The sequence below is a fragment of the Bombina bombina genome, chromosome 6, assembly GCF_027579735.1.
Source record: "Bombina bombina isolate aBomBom1 chromosome 6, aBomBom1.pri, whole genome shotgun sequence".
NCBI classification, from domain to species: domain Eukaryota; kingdom Metazoa; phylum Chordata; class Amphibia; order Anura; family Bombinatoridae; genus Bombina; species Bombina bombina.
The window spans coordinates 741,937,670-741,958,307 of NC_069504.1; the positions used below are offsets into that span (position 1 = coordinate 741,937,670).

The window sequence follows — 20,638 nt, forward strand, 5'->3', positions numbered from 1 at the left end:
TATATATATCTCTCTCTCTCTCTCTCTCTCTCTCTCTCTCTCTCTCTCTCTCTCTCTCTCTCTCTCTCTCTCTCTCTCCTCTCTCTCTCTCTCTCTCTCCTCTCGGTCCTCGCGGTCCTCGCTGCTTTGTCTCAGCTGTGCTGCCGGGTCCTCGCGCTGCTGTCGGGTGGGTGCGCGTGCGATCAGCTGCAAGAGTTTGTCTGAACTGCGCATGACGGCTTCAGACAAACTCTTGTCTTTTATAATATAGGATATATATTGTAAATAAATATTTCTATAGTTTGAGCTAGGTTCTGTAATTCCCATTCATATCTACTGTGACACATTGCTGCATCCAAGAGACAGGCTTCCAATGTTACATTCTTACCACTTCATTGCCTTACAGTACATCAGGCTGTTGTTTTATTCGTTTGATGGTCTGTCCTTATACCCTATCAGCAAACTGTATGAATTGCCAATGTAAACTTCCAGTGAGACTGACCTTATATATTATACGCCACACTCTCAATTCTCTGCAAACCTCTACTTTTTTCTCTTCCTTTTTCTTAACTGTGAGATTTAACCCCTCTTTATTTTGTTGACTGTATCACCCTAAAGTATATAGGTTTTAATGTTAATTATTTCTGTCTGCTCCATACTATAGGGGAATTCATGATGAGCTGTTCACAGACTGAAAGTTATCCTTAAAGAACGGATGAAGATTTTTCTTACTCCTGAAAAAGTCGTGCATATTTAGTAATTACTAAGAAATAGCTTCCATAGAATTTTCCTCTTACGTATGTTTTATGTATTTACTTGCTATATCTGCTACTTTACGATGCACACTCAAACAGTGATACCACACTGCATTCATCAATGTTTATTCATTTCTCCATAATTCTCTTTGTATATTCATTTATATTTATTCTTGGTTCTTACAGGAGCATGAAAGTTATAATTGAAACACACGTAGGGTTGCCAGGTGTCCAGTTTTCACCTGGACAGTGCAGTATTTTAGCAGGCTGCCTAGTAAAATCTTCACAAAAATACTGGACACTTAAATTTCCAGTTTTTTAAAGTATACTGTGAGTATTAGCTAAATGTAAAAAGCCTTCTGTGCCTCAACACATTACAAATATGTAGTGTAAATAAGTGAGTGCCAGTCAAAGGGGTCAAATCACTTCTGTTCACGTGCAGCTAAAAAGGTAAAATTCCTGATTTTTATGTTTCTGGCAGCCAAGAGGTAAAATGTCTGTTTAGAATATAAGTATTTTTGCAATACACATGTATTAGCAAAAATGCATTGTCAATGTCTCTGTTTATGCCATCCCTGATCACTAGATGTCACAGACGGCTCTCTGCGTAGATATAGTGTTTGAATAACGGTGCATGGGGTGTATGTACATATGCTCCGTGCACGATTAAAGCTATCTCAGCAGCATTTTACTAATACAAGTTTGTTGCAAAAATACATTTGTGTGCATTCAATTTTGGGTTTCATGTTCCTTTAAAGGTTTATACAGTAGTGTACATGTGCCGCTTACATTAATTGCCACCATATACTTACTACATGTATGGAAATTCTCACCTATGAGAAATACATTGTGGTTTGTTTGGCTTTCCCTTTTATTCAAATATACTTTCTTTTCTCAGTTAATAACTTTAATATGGTTTCCCTTCTAAGCACCAGACATGCTGAACATTTAAAGAGACACTAAAGTAAAAATTAATGTTCATGATTCAGATAGAGAATGAACCACTTTCCTTCCAACTTTACTTTCATGATCAATTTGTTTGTCAGTCTTTTATATTCACACTTTCTGAGGCACCAGCTCCTAGTGAGTTCACAGTGTATACGTTTATGAGTCTGTGATTGGCAGATGGCTGTCACATGATATAGTGGTCAGGGAAATAGAAGCAATCTTGGAAATTTCTTAGAAAACAAATATACACATAATTTGAATTTCAGAGTAAATGCGTTTGCATTGTCTTTTTTTAATGTTCATTTGTGGATTATGCATTCATACTGTATTGCTACTTTAAAGGGATATGGAACCCAATTTTGTTCTTTCATGATTCAGATAGAGCATTCACTTTAATCATTTTTATAATTTACTCCAATGATCAATTTGTCTTCATTCTCTTGCTATAATTATTTGAAAAACATGATTTTTGGTTCAACACCTGGGTAGCGCTTGCTGATTGGTGTCTAAATGTAGCCACCAAGGCTGGCTCCTAAGCTTTACATTCCTGCTTTTTAAAATAAAGATACCAAGAGAACAAAGAAAAATTGCTAATAGGAGTAAATTAGAAAGTTGCTTTAAATTGCAAGCTCTATCTGAATCATGAAAAAAAAATGGGCTTCATATTCCTTTAAGAGATTCCATGTTAGCTGTGATGTATCTGTTGAAGCTCTGCAGGATCCAGAGTCTGTTATCATGTACTGACATTTTTTTAGCTTTCTTGGTTTAATTTAAAATATCTCAAATAAAACTGTTTTCTCTCACTTATTCTTGAGTCTTAGTTTTTGTGTGTATAAGCAGTAAATGTATTGTTATAGTTTCCATTATTTATATTCACTGAGCAAAAGACACTCTTAGTGGCAATATATAGTTAAGTATAAAAGCTGGGTTTGTCAGTGGAGTTGATGGGCTACGAATCCCAGTTGTGTTGACCCTAACATATGGGCAAAATGAATGTGAAGATAAAAGAAACCAATCTATACTCACGGTGTGCTGTTCAGAATGTACAACATAATCACAGACATCATCTCCATTGCAACTCTCAAGCTGATGTGATCATGCTGCAAATGACAATGGGCACTGCGCTTAGTGCGCTAGGTAACTCCATATGGTCGCTCAGTGATGATACTTACCGTTATCCAATGTCATAGACCCAATTAATTCAAATTTAAAGGGACAGTCTACTCCAAAATTTGTATTGTTTAAAAAAGGTAGATAACGCCTTTATTACCCATTACCCAGTTTTGCGTAACCAACATGGTTATTATATTAATACACTTTTTACCTCTGTGATTACTTTGTATCTAAGCATCTTCTGACAGCCCCCTGATCACATGACTTTGTATTTATTATCTATTGACTTGCATTTTATCCAATTAGTGCAGTGTCTGCCACAAACCATGGGCAGTAGCACAATGCTGTCTATATGGCTCACATAAACTAGTACTTTCCTGTTGTGAAAAGCAAATATAAAAGAATGTGATAAGAGGTTGTCTGTAGGAGCTTAGAAACAGGCAGACATTTAGAGGTTTAAATGTTATAAAGTAAATTAATATAACAGTGTTGGTTGTGCAAAGCTGGGGAATGGGTAGTAAAGGCATTATCTTTTTAAACAATAACAATTTTAGTGTAGACTGCCCCCTTAATGTTCTGAGGACTAACATGGCAATACCATGTGTTTTGTTCTGCTAGTTGGAAATTTGTTTTTATGCTCGTTTAGCTTTATTTTTGTTGACATGTATCCATTATTTATATCACTTTCTCTGAGTGAGTGGCTTCTACTAACATCAAAATGGGTATATATTGTGTTGTGTAAACAACAGAAGACTTTATAGAGACCAGGTTACATATGTTCTCATTTTATAGCCCGCTGCCCTGCTTTGGTTTTCTCACCATTCCTTAGCTTGACAATAAAGTCAAATTTTCCTATTTGTACAAAAAGATTAAAGGGACTGTAAAGTGAAAATTAAATTTGCATGATTTTGATAGGGCTAGCAATTTCACTAGACGTGTTCCGTCAGATCCTTCGTTAGGATCCTAATGCGGAAGAAAGCGGCTGATCATGGCTTAAAGGGACATGAAACCCAATTTTTTTCTTTCATGATTTAGAAAGAGCATGCAATTTTAAACAACTTTCTAATTTACTTCTATTATCTCATTTGCTTCATTCTCTTGATATTCTTTGCTGAAAAGCATATCTAGATAGGCCCAGTAGCCGCTGATTGGTGGCTGCACATAGATGCCTCGTGTGATTGGCATTGCTATTTCTTCAACAAAGAATATCTAAAGAATGAAGCAAACTAGATACTAGAGGTAAATTGAGAAGTTGTTTAAAATTGTATTCTCTATCTGAATCATGAAATAATCCAGCTCCAAAAAAAGATGAGGGACACGAGCGACCCCCTTTATCCTCATCCAGATCCTAACGAAGGATCCGAATACACACGTCTAAATTTTACACAACTTTCCAATTGACTTCTGTTATCAAATATGATTTGTTCTTTTAGTATCTTTTGTTGAAGAGCATACCTAGGTTTGCTCAGGAGCAGCCATATACTACTGGGAGCTAGCTGGTAATTGGTTGGCTACCACCATATGCCCCTTGTCATTGGCTCCCCAGATGTCTTCTAATAATAGTGCATGCTTTTCAACAGATTATACCAAAAGAACTAAGCACATTTGACAATAGTAAACTGAGAAGTTGTTGAATATTGAGTGCTCTATCTGAATCATGAATGTTTGATTTTGTCTATACTGGGTTTTTTTAATCTTTAAACAAATGCAACACATCTCTTGACACGTCTCCTTCACTGTGGCCAATTAAGGATAGGTATTAATTAGTTTCTGTGCATATTAACCAATCATGATACAAGATTCCGTATTCCATCTAACTCTGAGGGAGTAGAAAAACTTCAATTTTTAGATTTAAATAGCAGGGAAGGCACGCACAAAAAATAATGAAAGTACATTGCAATTTTGTTTCTCTATGCATAATTAAACATTTTATAAGGAATTCAATTTTGTGTTTACTGTCCCTTTAATCATACAGTTCTCTCAAATTCTGCCCTCTTATCAAAAATGCTCTGATATTTTGTTTGATAAAAATATATATAGTGATAATCTCGCATTCACCTTTGTATAACATGCTGTCCCACATATGTCTTTTATACTGCAATCTATTACATCTATATAAACACTTCATGTAATCATTTTAAGCCTTTATTTATAGATACAGATATATGGTATATTATATACCAATAGTTTGTACAAGCATGTGCTCTTTACATAGTTCTGTATAATATGTAGATCATGATAAATCGGTTTTCATATATACATTAGGTATAGGGTACAAATGTTTTTAATGATGATCCTTTTTCATATTACTCTTGTACATGACCGTTAACCTATTCTTTGTCCATACACAGTTCCGCAGACAATGAATTTAATGAAAAGTTTGATATGCGGTAAGAGTAATAAGCCATTAATAGAGTTGCTTAGGGATTATCCAGTATTGTGGGGACTTCACAGTATGACAGTTTATCACATTCAGGTTAAGCAGATATTCAGATTATAGGATTTTGGGGTGTAGGATTCATACAGGAAATAGGAAGTTGCTGTATATTATTGATAGCCATAGTCTGGGAGTGTAGCATATTTGCAAAAATGACATGTTTAGGATCAATAAATAATTCAGTTTTGTGTTTTATCAAAGTTAGGGTGGAAAGATATTTTATGGTTCACAACGCTGTTATTTTTGTTACCTTATCAGTTTTGCCCAGTTGTCACCGTCCATTTTTTGTGTTTTTTTTTTTTAATTATTTCATCAGTTGTGGGTTTACTGTATTATTTTGTGGAGTATACTTGAGTATCATGTTAGCAGACACAGTTACAGCATAACCGTTGCTTGAGGGACTCATAGTTACACAAATTAAGTTGTGTTTCCTGTTACTATATTGGGATATCCATGCTCACATAATTTAGTACAATTGCTTAAGGCACCTGTCCTAGGTAATGGTTTGGGTTTTCATATGACTGTCTTAAAGAATTCGGGGATTCCATAATCACAGGTTGTAGTGTAGAATGCCACATTCTGGGCCATACAACGTAAAGTTGGATAAAGTTTTGATAAATTGTGCCTTGTCACAGGTTGTGTGGTGCCAGGCTGAGCACAGTAAAGGCCGCCCGGTGTTTCCGTAGTAACAGACGAATCTTTTCATCATCTGAGTCTGGATCCAGTGGTTTGCTGTACTCGTCATCCTCATTTTCGGATGGAGTTTGGTCCCCTGGTCCTCGAGAAACCAGAGAGTTTGGGCATGGTGGGTCCACAGCAGTTTTCTTGCGCCATTTAGTGCGGCGGTTCTGAAACCAGACCTAGGAAAGATACCAGTATATTTGCAATAAAAATGTAGATATGTACATAGATAGAAAATAAGATCTATAATTATATATCTAGCAGTAGTAATTGCTAAATAATAATAATAATAAAAAAAATATTGTAGGACAGAGATATATATAGTACCAATACTTAACAAAACAAACACAAAACTGACTGATAAGTAGTTAGTTCAATAGCAAAAACAAATCTACTAAACTGTAACTGTGCTTTTGTATTAATTTGACATATTCATTTAATTCATTGTTGGGGGGTGCTTGCTCTTTGTTTTTTGTACTTGACATTTTTCCTCAACAACAGAACATAAGACAATGGGATATGCAAAGCTCAAATTTTCTGTTAAATTTAAAAGAACTGTTTTAAAAAATGAGCTCAAGTTAAAGAGACACTGAACCCACATTTTTTTTCTTTTGTGATTCAGATAGAGCATGGCATTTTAAGCAACTTTCTAATTTACTCCTATTATCAAATTTTCTTTATTCTCTTGGTATCTTTATTTGAAATGCAAGAATGTAAGTTTAGATGCCGGCCCATTTTTGGTGAACAACCTGGGTTGTCCTTGCTGATTGGTGGATAAATTCATCCACCAATAAAAAAGTGCTGTCCAGAGTTCTGATCCCAAAAAAAGCTTAGTTGTCTTCTTTTTCAAATAAAGATAGCAAGAGAATGAAGAACAATTGATAATAGGAGTAAATTAGTAAGTTGCTTAAAATTGCATGCTCTTTCTGAATCACAAAAGAAAATATTTGGGTTCAGTGTCCCTTTAATTTAATATAGCATAGTTCAAATCATAAGGAATCAGGTAGGGTTATTATGTGCCTGAAAACCTAAGGAACCACTGGTATTCTTCAAAAGAAAACATTTTTCACAAATGTATACTTTTAAACAACTTTCTAATTTAATTTTATCATCAAATTTGCTTTGTTCTCTTGGTGTTCATTGTTAAAAGATAAACATAGGTAGGCTGATATGCTAATTCCTCAGTCCTTGAAGGCCGCCTCTTACCTCAGTGCATTTTGACAGTTTTTCATAGCTAGACACTCCCGTGGAGTTATTTATGAGTCAGCACTGATTGGCTAAAATGCAAGTCTGTCAAAAAGAGCTGAGATAAGGGGGCAGTCTGCAGAGGCTTAGATACAAGGTAATCACAGAGGTAAAAAGTATATTAATATGACCATGTTGGTTATGCAAAACTGGGGAATGAGTAATAAAGGAATGATCTATCTTTTTAAACAATAAACATTTTTAAGTAGACTATCCCTTTAACCTTTTTGAGTGAGCAATAACCTTAAAAGTTGACTTAAAGGCTTTGGGAATTGAAGTCACTATTGCTTCAGATGTAGAAGCTTTTGAACCATTCCTTGAATCACAATGTATATTAAGCAATTAATATTTTTTGCTGATGCACTAGGTAGCATCCAGTTTAAAAAAAAAATCTTACTGTTTGCAACTTTTATGGAAGGATCTCTCTTGAATTATTTGGGTTTGTACAAGATGTAATGAAAAATATTGGAATTAATCATTCAATTCTTAGTAAGCTTTCTTAAAGGGATATGAAACCCAAAGATTTTCATTTGTGATTCAGGCTGAGAATACCATTTAAAAAAAGTTTCCAATTTACTTTTGTTATCAAATTTGCTTCATTCTTATGATATTCTGTGTTGAAGAGATACCTAGGTAGGCACCTGGAGCAACTGGGCAGGAAATAGTGCTGCCCTCTAATGCTCTTAGATTTGTGCAAAACTACTGCCATATAGTGCTCCTAAGCTTTTCAACAAATATAACAAGAGAATGAAGACAATTTGATAATAGAAGTAAACTAGAAAGTTGTTTAAAATGGCATGCTCTATCTGAATCATGAAAGAAAAAAATTGGGTTTCACATCCCTTTAATAAAGTTGCGATTGTTCTTAAATCTGCTTTAAAAACATGAACATAGAAATCATAGGTTCAAAAATATGAAGAAAAAAACCTCCGATTAAGGTATCTATTGCTCAAAGATGTATTTTTAAGTATTGAACAATAAGCTGGATTTACAAACTAAAAACAACTACTACTAAAAGACAACAACAGATTCTTAACTTTGAATCAATCCATCCATAAAGAACTAATCATTTGCAGAATGGATTCTTAAAGACTAAAATTGGTCTTGTTAGAGTTTTCCTTATTTTTGAATATTATCAATTCACAAAATTTTGTCTCTTCTTAAAGGGAATTAACAGTGAAATAGTTCTTTAGAGAAATGACTGTGAGGGGAAAATATAGTTGATCATCCTATTATATCAGTCACCTTTTTCTCTGAGACCAAACAAGATATATAGTTATATTCTATTGTTGTTGGGGTTTTTTGGGAGGGGTTCCAGGTGAAATTACTTTTGGAGAAAAAAATACAGTATTTGCTAATTTGAACCTCACACCATTATACCGACACGGCTGTTGAGTATATTTTAATTGAAGAGTCTTTGGGCTCCATGTACTAAGCAGTCAGCGAGCTACCCGCAACAAATCTCGCGTCAAAACTCGCAAACTGATATGTACAAAGTCGTCAACTATGTTCAAACTCGCATCTTTAAAATTGCGAGCGTACTTATCCGCCAAACCTCGCTACCTCTCCATTTTTCACTGTAATTAGACACATTTGACCACCAACTCGCCAAAAACGTATGTACTAAAAAATCTATTTGTTCGCTCGCTACAATTTCCGCTCCCACCTCGTTATTTTTGCCTCGCCACCTTTTAGGTGGCGGGCAAGGTACAAAACAATAGGAAAGTCAATCTAGACGCCAGTCTAGACATATATAAAAGGCAGTAATATCAGCATTGTACAGCATAACTGGCGTCTAATTTGTCTCTCATTTCCATGTACATAAATTGCGCCAAATTTGTCGACTGTAATTAAAGAGTAATCTATATTTTAAATTTGTATTGTATAGTTGTCAATCTTTATAATTATTTTTATATTAATATTTATATATTATCAGATCCAGATGAAGCCATATCCAAATTGTAAATAAATATTACAAAAATAACGCTCTGTTATCACTCTTCAAAAAATTTTGAACAATAATAAAGTTGTTTAGATAAGTTGAACTTTTATAGGAGCAAAATTCTATTCCCGCGACTACTATGATGTTCGTGACACCTTGCATGTCACTTGTTAATAATTGGCCAGACAATTCAACTGAAAGTTAAGTACATCAGCTTAGTCGCGGCGAGCGAGGTGTCAAATTTATCAATAATCCGCCACTGCTCGCGGCGGGCTAGACTTGTCTATTTATTGGGGGATTATTAGTACATAGTGACAGCGGACACCATTTCGCCCGCGGCGAGTAACGGCGAGTTTATCCGCGTCTAAAATGACGGATGAATTGACGGCTTAGTACATGGAGCCCTTTTTCTGGAATATATAGTCAGGTAGAGACCATTTTCTGCTTTCTAAGTCTACCACTGATATATAAATCTAACAAGACCTGATATATAAATTACAAGGGTTTGATTGTATTTAATGATCTTTGTCACGTCTATGCATATCTATTGTTAATAACCCTTGTAAATGGCTGATAAAATAGTATCGTTGTTTGTTTTAATATGGTCACACAATTAATAAAGGGAGTGACTCTAAGAATGCAGAGAGAGAGAATATTTCTCTCTAGCAGACTAATTGGAAGAGCATATTGTGAAAGAATGTTTTACAATTGTGCTTTGTAATAATAATTCCAGACTTGAAAAATCTGTTTTCCTTGAGACACCAATTACATTTCTATTTGATGTTATGAATTAAGTTTTGGCTTTTGATCCAGTAAGGTCTTGTCTCATAATAAATCAGTTGAAGAGACATTGTACACTAGATTTTTCTTTGCATAAATGTTTTTAGATGATCCATTTATATAGCCCACCTGGGGGTGTTTTTGTAACAATGTATAGTTTGCTTATTTTTAAATAACATTGTGCTGATTTTCAGACTCCTAACCAAGCCCCAAAGTTTTAGAAGTAAACTGTTGTCTACCTACGCCCGCTTGCTCCTGTTTGTGCAAAGGGCCTTTTCATATGCAGGGTAGGGAAGGAGTGGCTGCTCTTTTTGCTTTCCAGCCCATTTTAGTGGGTTGCAGGGAGCTTCTAAGTAAGTTTTAAAAAGGTTTTATACTGGATTTTTACATCAGTATCTGTGCATAGTCTTTTTTTATAGTAGTGTTTATTACATGCAGTTATATGAGAATTGGTGTATACTGTCCCATTAAGGATACAGGCTCTGATCTCTATTGAAGCCACAATAAGTCTGATTGTCAACATACAATCCGTTGCTGCGGGAGAACATTTCTTTTTTGAGACAGTTATGGATTTGAGCATTCTTTGTTTTGTTATAAAAATGCCTGACTACTGAGAGTTACCTATTTATTCCAAAAACAATGAATGAATAACAGCTTTTCTGAATAAGGATCTGTCAATAAATTTGATCAGTATCACTTTGTACTCAGAACCAGCAGTTATCTGTGCCTATGATCTGTACTTCAACTATGTGTTTAACCTATGTGCTGGTTAAAACATACAGATTTGCAGCAATGCTAGTGTTAAAATTGCATTCCCTTAAAAATTAGTGCATATGATATTTTTTTTTCTGTAGCATGGCCCTTTAAAGGGACACTAACGTCAAAATTAAACATTTATGATTCGGTAAGAGCATGCCATTTTAAACAACTTTCCAATTTAATTTCATTAACAATTTTGCTCAGCTCTCTTTCTATCCTTTAAAGAGTAATTCTAGGTAAGCTCAGGAGTATGCACTTGCCCTTGCAACAATGTTTATGTCAATGTTATACATAGTTGCAAACTTTGCTGCTATTGAGTGTTTGTAGCATTATGTAGCAGCATTGTATGTAACTATGAATAATATTGTTGCAAACACTGCTGGCAGATGGCTAAGGACACGTGTACACTCTTGAGCTCACCCAGGATTACTCTTTAACAAAGGATTCCAAGAGAACTAAACAAAATTGAAAATAAAAGTAAATTGGAAAGTTGAATAAAATGATATGCTCTATCTAATCCATTTAAGTTTCATTTTGACTTTACTGTCTCTTTTTGATGGAGTCTCTTTGTATAGGTCATGTGCAATTTTAGTAGCCCTAGTTTATTTACATCCTTTTAGAGATATGGTCTCCAGAACAATACATGATATTCAATATGATTCCTAACTAGTGATGTATGAAAGCAGCACCTTTTAATTCAACCAAGTATTCTACTGGCTTTACCTACGCGTTGTTTACCAAGTAAACGTTGCCAAGTCTAGTTCCTCTTACTAGAACCTATAATTAACCTTAGAATGTTTGCATCCTAAATGCAGGGGTTTCCTTTGTGTGATGTTAAATATTGTCACACTTATTTGTTTATTATTTTTTCTTTTTTAATATAACTAATAATTTAATCTAATCATAGTGGAATGACCTTGGAATCCTACTCCCCATATCACTTATAAATATGTTAAATAAAACAAGCCCAATAACTGACCCATGAGGCACTCCACTAGTCACTGGCTTTCCTATGTATGTAGTCCATTAACGGGACAGTAAACTCATAATTAGACATTCATGATTCAGACAGAACATACCATTTTAAACAACTTTCCAAGTTACTTCTATTATTTAGTTTGCTTCCTTCTCTTGTTATTCTTTGCTGAAAGGCTTATCTAGGCAAGCACAGGAGCAGTAAAAACCTAGGTTCTAGCTGCTGATTGGTGGCTACATATATATATATATCGATTGTCATTGTCTCACCCATGTGTTCAGTTAGAAACCAGTAGTGCATTGCTGCTCCTTCAACAAAGCATACCAAGAGATTGAAGCAAATTTGATAATAGAAGTAAACTGAAAAGTTTACCCTAATTAATTACATTGTAAATTGTATTATGTAGTTTGCCAAAATCATTTAAAAAGCTCATAGGGTATACGTATACTAGTCTGCAATTGGCTGATGTCGGTCACATGATACAGGGGGCCGGAAAATGGGAGAAAATTTTTTGTCAGAAACAAAAACTACTGCTTATTTGAAATTCAAAGTAAATGTTATTGCTTTGTCTTTTTATGATGTACTTGACAATTGTGTAATTTAACTATTGAGTGGCCCTTTAATAAGTTGTCTACCACTATTCTAGCATGACTCAAGAACTGATCAATAAGTGATTTTTTTAACATTAATGGTACCGTATATCAGCACTGGCCAACTCACCTTAACCTGGGACTCGCTCATTCCTAAACTGAAGGCCAGTCTTGCCCGTTCAGGCCCGGCTAGGTATTTGGTCTGTTCAAAGGTCTTCTCAAGGGCAAATATTTGGTGGCCTGTAAAGGTGGGTCGCGTATGCTTCTTGCGACTGCTGTTGTCTGTACTGCCAGTTGCAGCTAGAAAGAGTAAAAACACATTCACAATTTCATTAACCATTAGATATCACCAAGAGAATTTATTTGTGACTGTAAGGAACTCGGGGGTTTGTTTTTCATTTAATTGTGATTAAAATATGGTTTTAAAAACACAATATACACAGGACAGGCTTTACATATAGATGTAAAGATATTAATAATTTTTTTTCTAAACATTTTTATGGTAATATTAATAGGACCTCAATACACAAACTATAAATTAGGACTGCACGTCCTTGCTTAGTGGCACCTAGGGGAAGACATTGCATTTTAAATGAATCTTTAAATTAACAGGTGGAATTTGTTTTATTAATTAGTTTATATCCAATCATTAGACAGAGAATCATTTAAAGTTATACAAATATCCCCCTCTAAATTACAATCTCTGTAGTGTAAAGTTTACAGCTAGCACGAAATGCGTCTGTCTTTTTGTCTTTCTTCTTGAGCAGCTATATATATGCCCTGCGCTAAGTAGTGATTTTTATTTCCTTTCACAGTTATAAAGCCTAAGACCCTAATTAATTTGTATAAATCTTGATGTCATAATAAACATAGAAACTATTCATTAGGGTATAATGCTGTGATAAAGCCTTTCCAAAGGTAAAAAAGTACAAATATGCAAAGCTTGAGGTTAAGCAATATGAAGAACAAGCACAATATGCGCACTGAAGAAAAAAAATCCGTAAAATACAGTTAAACTAAAACAATTTGCGGTCACAGAGAAACAAACAGTAGTTTACAGGCAGGTATTAGAGTCAGGAGGACTTCAGGGGCCACAGTGCTTGAACCATTGTTGTTAATTTATGGAACAAGATTGCTGTCAAAAAGGCACATGTGTGGTTCTTTATAATTGTAGATAAACAGTGGCATTCAAATACAAATCTACATTTTCAAATACAATTTTTGCTAAGTATTTATATTTTAAATGACTACAACGAGTATTACAGGGACATAACACAGTAATACATCACTTTATTAACCCTTAACGTTTGGTGAATAAAGAGAAGTATTTCAGCTAGCCTAATCAATACGAAATATAATGAGATTCGGTGTGCTAATTCTTTATATTTAAAAGACGGAAGGTGAAACAGAAATAGATTTAACCTATAAATGGACATCCTGTTGTGATATTAAAATGATGTAATTTGTTTAGGATATTTTATGACTAAAGAAATGTGTTTTTAATCCCTGTCAAAGAGGCCTTGTCAAAGAACTGTCATTGACATCTATGGCACTTGCAGCGCAGGGACGTGGGATGAGCTCTATTCTTAGGTAAAGGGGCAAGTGGTGATGATTATTGTTTGTGTGCCTAGGTCTATGGGTGACCATAGTGGTTAAGTGGGATTGTGCTCACAGGGGTTTTTAGATAGGGATTTGATATTATCGCCTAACACTAAGCATGCTGGCAGTGCAATTTAAAGGGACATGAAACCCACATTTTTTCTTTCATGATTCAGATAAAGTATACAATTTTAAACAACTTTCTATTTACTTCTATTATCTAATTTGTTTCATTCTCTTGATATCATTTGTTGAAGGAGCAGCAATGCACTTCTGGTTTCTAACTGAACACAGAGGTGAGCCAATGACAATCAGTATATATATGAAGCCACCAATCAGCAGCTAGAACCTAGGTTATTTGCTGCTTCTGAGCTTGCCAAGATAAACCTCTCAGCAAAGGATAACACGAGAAGGAAGCAAATTAAATAATAGAAGTAAATTGGATAGTTGTTCAAAATTGTATTTTCTATCCGAATCATGAAATAAACATATACATTGCATTCAGTTTATTGTCTCTTTAACCCTTTAGAGTAGCTAAACCCAAACTTTGAGATGATTATTCATCTAATTATAAAATGTTACAATGAACTGGTACATTTGTTATAATTACAGTAGAATGTCTCTTTTTTTTAATTTAACCCCTTAAGGACTAATGACGGAATTATTCCATCATGAAACAATTGAGCAAACTCAAGCGGTGTCCTTAAGGGGTTAAGTGAGCTTTTTTGCAATGGAACAACCAAACAAAACAGCAGCTTTTACACTCTGGTATTTGAGGATGGGCAGTAAAATGATAGTCTTGCTAAAGGCCTAAGGAAGGGCCGAAACGCGTTGACACTTTATGTGGCCATTACCCTAGGACGCTACAGGATCACTCACAGCAAGCACTGAAGGATTACAATTACCAGCGTGCTCTCTACATTAATACTTGCTCTACTTACACCAGGAGAATCACTCTGCACAAAGTCACGGGACTTAATAAAAACAACGGACAACTCCACACATAGCAGAGACGGTAATTTAATGTGCCCTATATGAGAACAGTTGTGAATTATCCAATACGGACACATTTGAAGTTTAGGCTGCCAAATACTTAGCAACCTAACTTTTTCTCTTGCCATTTTTATCCTTTGCCAATATTACTTGAAATCAACACCCATTGTTTATGTATTTTATGTTTATGTCCTTTTACTATACTGTTTTAATCAGTGCCGGCACTATTGTTATATGATTATACGATTATTGTATAATAAATTTTTAAAGATTCACATAGTTATTATCTTTTTTAGACATATTTTTTATACATCACCATATTAGTATAGATATACCATATACAAATTGAGCTCTGTGCTTTCATTAGCGCTACCCTGCACCTTTTTTCCATGTTTTCTCACATTAGCGTTTTGGAGATTCGCTAATGTTCTGGGTCAGCTACAGAGCCTGAGAGTGTTAGTATCTTTCACATTAACTTTTGCAGTAAAATGATTCAGGTTTGCACCTCCCATACTATAGATTGTTAATAAATCAGTGGGGTAAGAATATAAAGCCAGCATAACCAGTCTTAGCTTAGTTACTGTTTAGGTGCCCTTCTTCACAAGCGTGTGACGCTATATGACTTTCCTCATGCTGGAGTCTGCGTTATAACTTGTAGTGCGCAAATGTAACAGGAACTTTCTTAATGAGACTCACAAAATACAAGGGCAACAATAAGTGAATGTATCTTATGATTCAGATAGATCATCCAATTTTAAACAATTTGCTTTCTATTATCATTTTTTCTTTGTTCTTTTAGTATCTTTTGTTGAAAAGCAGGGACTTCTGCTTAGGAGCCAGCCCATTTCTAGAGCACTATATGGCAGCAGTTTTGCAAGAATGTTATCCATTTGCAAAAAGCACTAGATAGCAGCACTATTTTCTGTAGATCCCCAGATCCCTACCTAGGTATCTCTTCAACACAGAATATCATGTGAATAAAGCAAATTTGATAACAGAAGTAAATTGGAATCTTTTTTTTAAATGGTGTGCTCTGTCTGAATCACAAAATACAATTTTTGTGTTTGATATCCCTTTAACACACGTAAGATACAAATCTGTATATGCCCTGACCTTTAACAGCATAATCTATTAATATCAGAGATGTCTTAAATGACACCAGGACTAGTGGCTGCTAGTCTGCATTCAATTATCACATTTACAGTCATTTTCAAAGATAGGCTGGGTTTTTTTCCTTATGAATTTAACTTTTTCAGCAGTTTTGCTTGTGACTTTTGTTTCACTCTGTTGTTTTTTTTTGTTTGCTAACTTAAAGGGACACTAAACCCAAAAAATGTCTTTCATGATTCAGGTAGAGAATACAATTTTAAATAACTTTCCAAGTTACTTCTATTATCTAATTTGCTTCATTCTTTAGATAATCTTTGTTGAAGAAATAGAAATGCACATGGGTGAGCCAATCACACGAGGCATCTATGTGCTTCTACCAATCAGCAGCTATTGATCATATCTAGATATGCTACTCAGCAAAGAATATCAAGAGAATGAAGCAAATTAGATAATAGAAGTAATTTAGAAAGTTGTTTAAAATTGCATGCTCTTTCTAAATCATGAAAGAAAAAATATGGGTTTCATGTCCCTTTAATATATTAATTTTATTCCTTTTCTTTCTGTGTTTGACTAGAGAATCAAATATTTTTCATTTTAGGTGCAAGCATTAGAATGATAAATGAGGATATTTAAGGTATTACAAAGATGGGTTATCTGTCCATTAAATCACAAAAAAATAAAGGTAATCAATAAGATAAATTTGTTCATTTCATTTTGAATTACAAAATAAAAGACCAAATAAAATTGGTTGGTCTTAGATTACTACAAGATGAGTTATAACCAACAGATCATTGTCTCGTAGTTGTTAAAATTCTGTATTCAAATACCATTATGTTCAAATTACAATATGCCACGTATTGGTATTTTAGATTTATTTTTAACCTAATTTTCCTTTCACACCTATTTCTCCAAGCAAAATAATCTTGAACGTTTTCATCCATTTCAATTTGCCCTTGCAAATTTTATTTCATAAGGTGTTTTTTTTTTTTCTCTGAAATATTTTATTTTTATTTTATGAGGTACATATTAGTTATTCATAAATATGTTGACTCTACAATAATATTTTTATTTTTACCTCTAACAGAATACAAAAAAGAAATATTTACAAACCCATCTTACTCTTTTTTTGATATTGTTGAGAAAATCCAGTGATCTTTTTATATTACTATTATTAATATTTATATTCATTGTTTAATGATATGTTTTATATTCAGCTTAGCTTTTAACCAGCTCTTTCTTTTGTATTTTTAACTGTTATTCCTTCTTGTTTTAACTTTTGACCCTGTTATTTTCTCGCTCCCTCTTTCATGTATTCGTTCTCTATTTCTGTCATTGAGTTAAACCAAGATTTTTTTTTTGCTTTTTCTCTCATGTTCAGGTTCTCTTTAAATGCAATCATCTCCTACGCCTGTCCTGCATTTGTCATCACGTTCCTCTTACTGCACCAATTCTACAGTTTAAGAGGCGAGAATTTGTTTTTCCCTCAAGCTTTAAAAACCCTCTTCCCCACCACCCTTACATTATCTCACTTACCATTGCCGAGTGTTCGACTTCCACCTCGCCAGTCTTGTCCCATGTCAGTCCAATTACTACGACTTTGGTTGAGAAATGTGGTCCCATTTTTTGCCACAACAGCACCTCCTTCTTCACTGAAAAATCCCCCTGTGCCTGAAGTCCCCCCATATCCTGTCATTGTGCTGTATCCTGGCAACACCCCACCATGTGCAGTGGGTAGTGGTCTGCTGAGGATGTCTGAAATTCCATGAGGTGTACCCAAGGAAAGATGACACCCCAATACAGGAGGGCTTAGTTTATGGAAGGGAGAGTGGCCTGGAAATTGGCAGCCGGGGGCTTTAATTTCAGAATAGGGGGACAACATAAATGCGCCTGGGTGGTGGGTCTCCATCTCCTAATATTTTCTCAGAACTTCTTCTTTCCAAATATTGGACCAGCAACAAAGCTGGGGGGTTCTTCACATTGAGTCAGGCCCATGAGAAAAATGTAGGGGTCTCTGATTGTGGATACCCTTAATAGCTTAACTCTCTTACCTACCTCTTGCCTCTAAATCCAATCATCTGGTAGTGGGTTACATACAATACTGGATGAAGCAAGCGAAAATCAAGGAAATCTCTGCACTGCCTAAATATCTTCTACCAACTCTTCCTAAGTAGAAGCAAAATTATTATTTTTTTTCTAATACTTTCTTTTTCCTACTTTTTTTTTTCCTTTCCCTTCCTACCTCCTGTTTTTTTTTATTTTATCTCTGGTACCTGTTTATTTCTCACTTTCAATCTTGCTTTCCTTCCACACTCTCCCCTTGTCGTCTCTATAACTCCCTTTTTATGCTCCCGGCCTCTATCTCCCCTTGTGGTCTTTCTCTATTTTTCACTGTCGTTGTCTCTCTCTTTTGCTCATTTCTCTTGTCCTGCCTGTCTGCCCCACTCCTTCAGTGACCCTCTCATTAACTCTGTACTTGTTCTGTCTTTAATCTTGTAATATCCCTCTCTTGTCTTTAACTCAATCACTTTCATCCTGAAATTCTCATTTTCATTTATTTTCCTCGCTTCTTTACCTGTAATTCCCCAAGCTCTATGTTATCCCCCTTTTACTAATCCCTTTGTCTTGCAGTATTCTTCCTATTTCTACTTTCAAATCAGTCTTTACTGCAACCTTTCACCTCGTACTGAAAATCTGTTTCTCTTTCCTTGTTTTTATTTTCCTCTCTCTCAACACCCCTTACTTTATATGGCCCTCCGTTTCAACCTCGTCTTCCTCTATCTAATCTCAGCAACTTTCCTATTCCTTATATCCCCACTTACCAGTTGATAAGAATATCATGCAGGTGCACCTAACCTATTCATTGGTTCACCCCCTCCCCCAGTGTACAGCTTTTCAATTGGCTAAATGTATAGGTGCTGGGTTTTGATTGGGAGCTCCCTGCAGCCTTCGCACCCTGCCGGACGTCCCTAGATAAATTGAACTTTAAGATAGGGATTTAATGAGTTTGATTTTTCGACAGCGATGTTTGTCCACACACACTGAAACTGCCTATCCCTCTCTAACAAATAATAGGATTTCTCTAAGATAACAGATCACTCACTTATCCAAGCTCTACAATTCCAATTTTTACCCAATGTCTGTTTATAGAACCATTTCTCAGCTGAATATGATTTTTTTTTTAATTTCTACTACATTAAACATTTTTTTATAATGCTGCACAAAAAAAACGCAGCTTAAACAATACCTGGTTATATGAATTTACAGTCTAAACCTTATGTGAAACCAGTAAAGTTATATGTCTAGATCTGTTTTTAATTTACTTTGTACTGTAAAATGTAAGAAGTGCCCTTTATATTGGTAAACAGCAATGCAATAAAATAAAAAAGGATTTAAATGTAACACCTGACTATACTATATTACAGATTAATAGATAATAGCTGAAATTATTAAATACATTTTGGTTTTATATAGTACTTATAGATGCCTGGGAATGGTATATTCTAGCAGTCACATGTCCTGTTTAAGAAGAGATATCAGCAAGTATTTTCACAGATTATATATATATTTTTTTAAAATAAATATGACACTACCATCTCAGCTGGGAGACTATACCATGTATCTACCTGTAAATAAGGTCATATACAGCTCACTGCTGTATATTCAATCCTCCAGCTATAAAAGCATAAATCTTTCTATGTTATCAGTTCTGCTTTATTCTTATTATGCTGTTAGTAACATATTCATATATCTATGCACAGTATAACCATAAAAGGACCAGTCAATACAGTAGATTTGCATAATCAACAAATGCATGATAAGAAGACAATGCAATAGCACTTAGTCTGAATTTAAAATGAGTAGTAGATTTTTGTTAAATAAATTGAAAAGTTATGTCTATTTCCACTCCCCCTGTATCATGTGACAGCAATCAGCCAATCACAAATGCATATACGTATATGCTGTGAATTCTTGCACATGCTCAGTAGGAGTTGGTGACTCAAAAAGTGTAAATATAAAAAGACTGTGCACATTTTGTTAATTGAAGTAAATTGGAAAGTTGTTTAAAATGACATGCTGTATCAGAATATTGAAGTTTAATTTTGACTTGAGTGTAGCAGGGTGACCAAGCCTTAGATATAATAGCTTGCTAAAATGCAAGTTAAAATAATAAACAGGCAATAGAATGTGTTTTAAACAATGCCACACTGAAAATACTATTATAATAGACTATTTTTATGAGATTTATTCGAACATTTAAGGAAAGGTAATCTCAGCGGATATAGTAACAAAAAGTTAGAACAGTATTAATTTATATTCTAAAACATTGCTTGAGGTGAGTAAAAATTCCTTTTAAAACCCTACATTTTTATTATTTTATTTTCCAATTGACTTATTTTATCAATTGTTCTTCGTTTTCTTGGTATGTTTGTTGAAAAGCAGGAAGGTAGGTAAGTTCAGGAGTGTGCACGTGTCTGCAGTACTATTTAGCAGCAGTTTTGCAACATTGCAAAGAACACTATTTCCTGTCATGTCGTGCTCCACACAAGTGCACGCTACTTATTTCGATATTTTTTTATTTGTATCCTCTATCTGAGCCATGAAAGAAAAATGTGGCTCAGATTGTCCCTTTAATTAGAGAGAGGAGGATTTTGTAGCCTTTAAGATGGAGGGCAGTAAAATTGCCATAAACAAGTTTATTCAAAGATTGTGATTATTTCAGACTTAATTATT

The 20,638-nt window shown here is 34.6% G+C and overlaps 2 protein-coding genes across 2 annotated transcripts in view; one reads left to right on the forward strand and one right to left on the reverse strand.

The window, feature by feature from the left end:
- LOC128663591 (inositol polyphosphate-5-phosphatase A) overlaps positions 1 to 2,489 on the forward strand; it is a 142,795-nt gene extending 140,306 nt beyond the window's left edge. Inside the window, exon 16 of the mRNA XM_053717991.1 lies at positions 644 to 2,489. The gene's annotated coding sequence lies outside the window, so the exon portion shown is untranslated. The remainder of the gene's footprint in view (positions 1 to 643) is intronic.
- Positions 2,490 to 4,924: 2,435 nt separating this feature from the next.
- NKX6-3 (NK6 homeobox 3) lies at positions 4,925 to 20,292 on the reverse strand. The gene is made up of 3 exons (XM_053717992.1): positions 17,447 to 20,292; positions 12,336 to 12,505; positions 4,925 to 6,092 (listed from the first exon to the last, which is right to left on the reverse strand). Exons 1-3 carry the CDS (start codon positions 17,811 to 17,813, stop codon positions 5,862 to 5,864), a joined length of 768 nt encoding a protein of 255 aa, XP_053573967.1. The 5' UTR covers positions 17,814 to 20,292; the 3' UTR covers positions 4,925 to 5,861.
- Positions 20,293 to 20,638: the final 346 nt, after the last annotated feature.

What these genes read in the sequence shown, in the direction of transcription:
- NKX6-3 (XM_053717992.1), bottom strand. Translation starts at nt 17,813, where the DNA reads ATGGAGACCCACCACCCAGGCGCATTTATGTTGTCCCCCTATTCTGAA. An exon ending in AGGTGGAAGTCGAACACTCG is followed by an intron (nt 12,506 to 17,446) that starts GCAATGGTAAGT and finishes TACTCTTTCTAG; the next exon opens with CTGCAACTGGCAGTACAGAC. An exon ending in TGAGCGAGTCCCAGGTTAAG is followed by an intron (nt 6,093 to 12,335) that starts GTGAGTTGGCCA and finishes TATCTTTCCTAG; the next exon opens with GTCTGGTTTCAGAACCGCCG.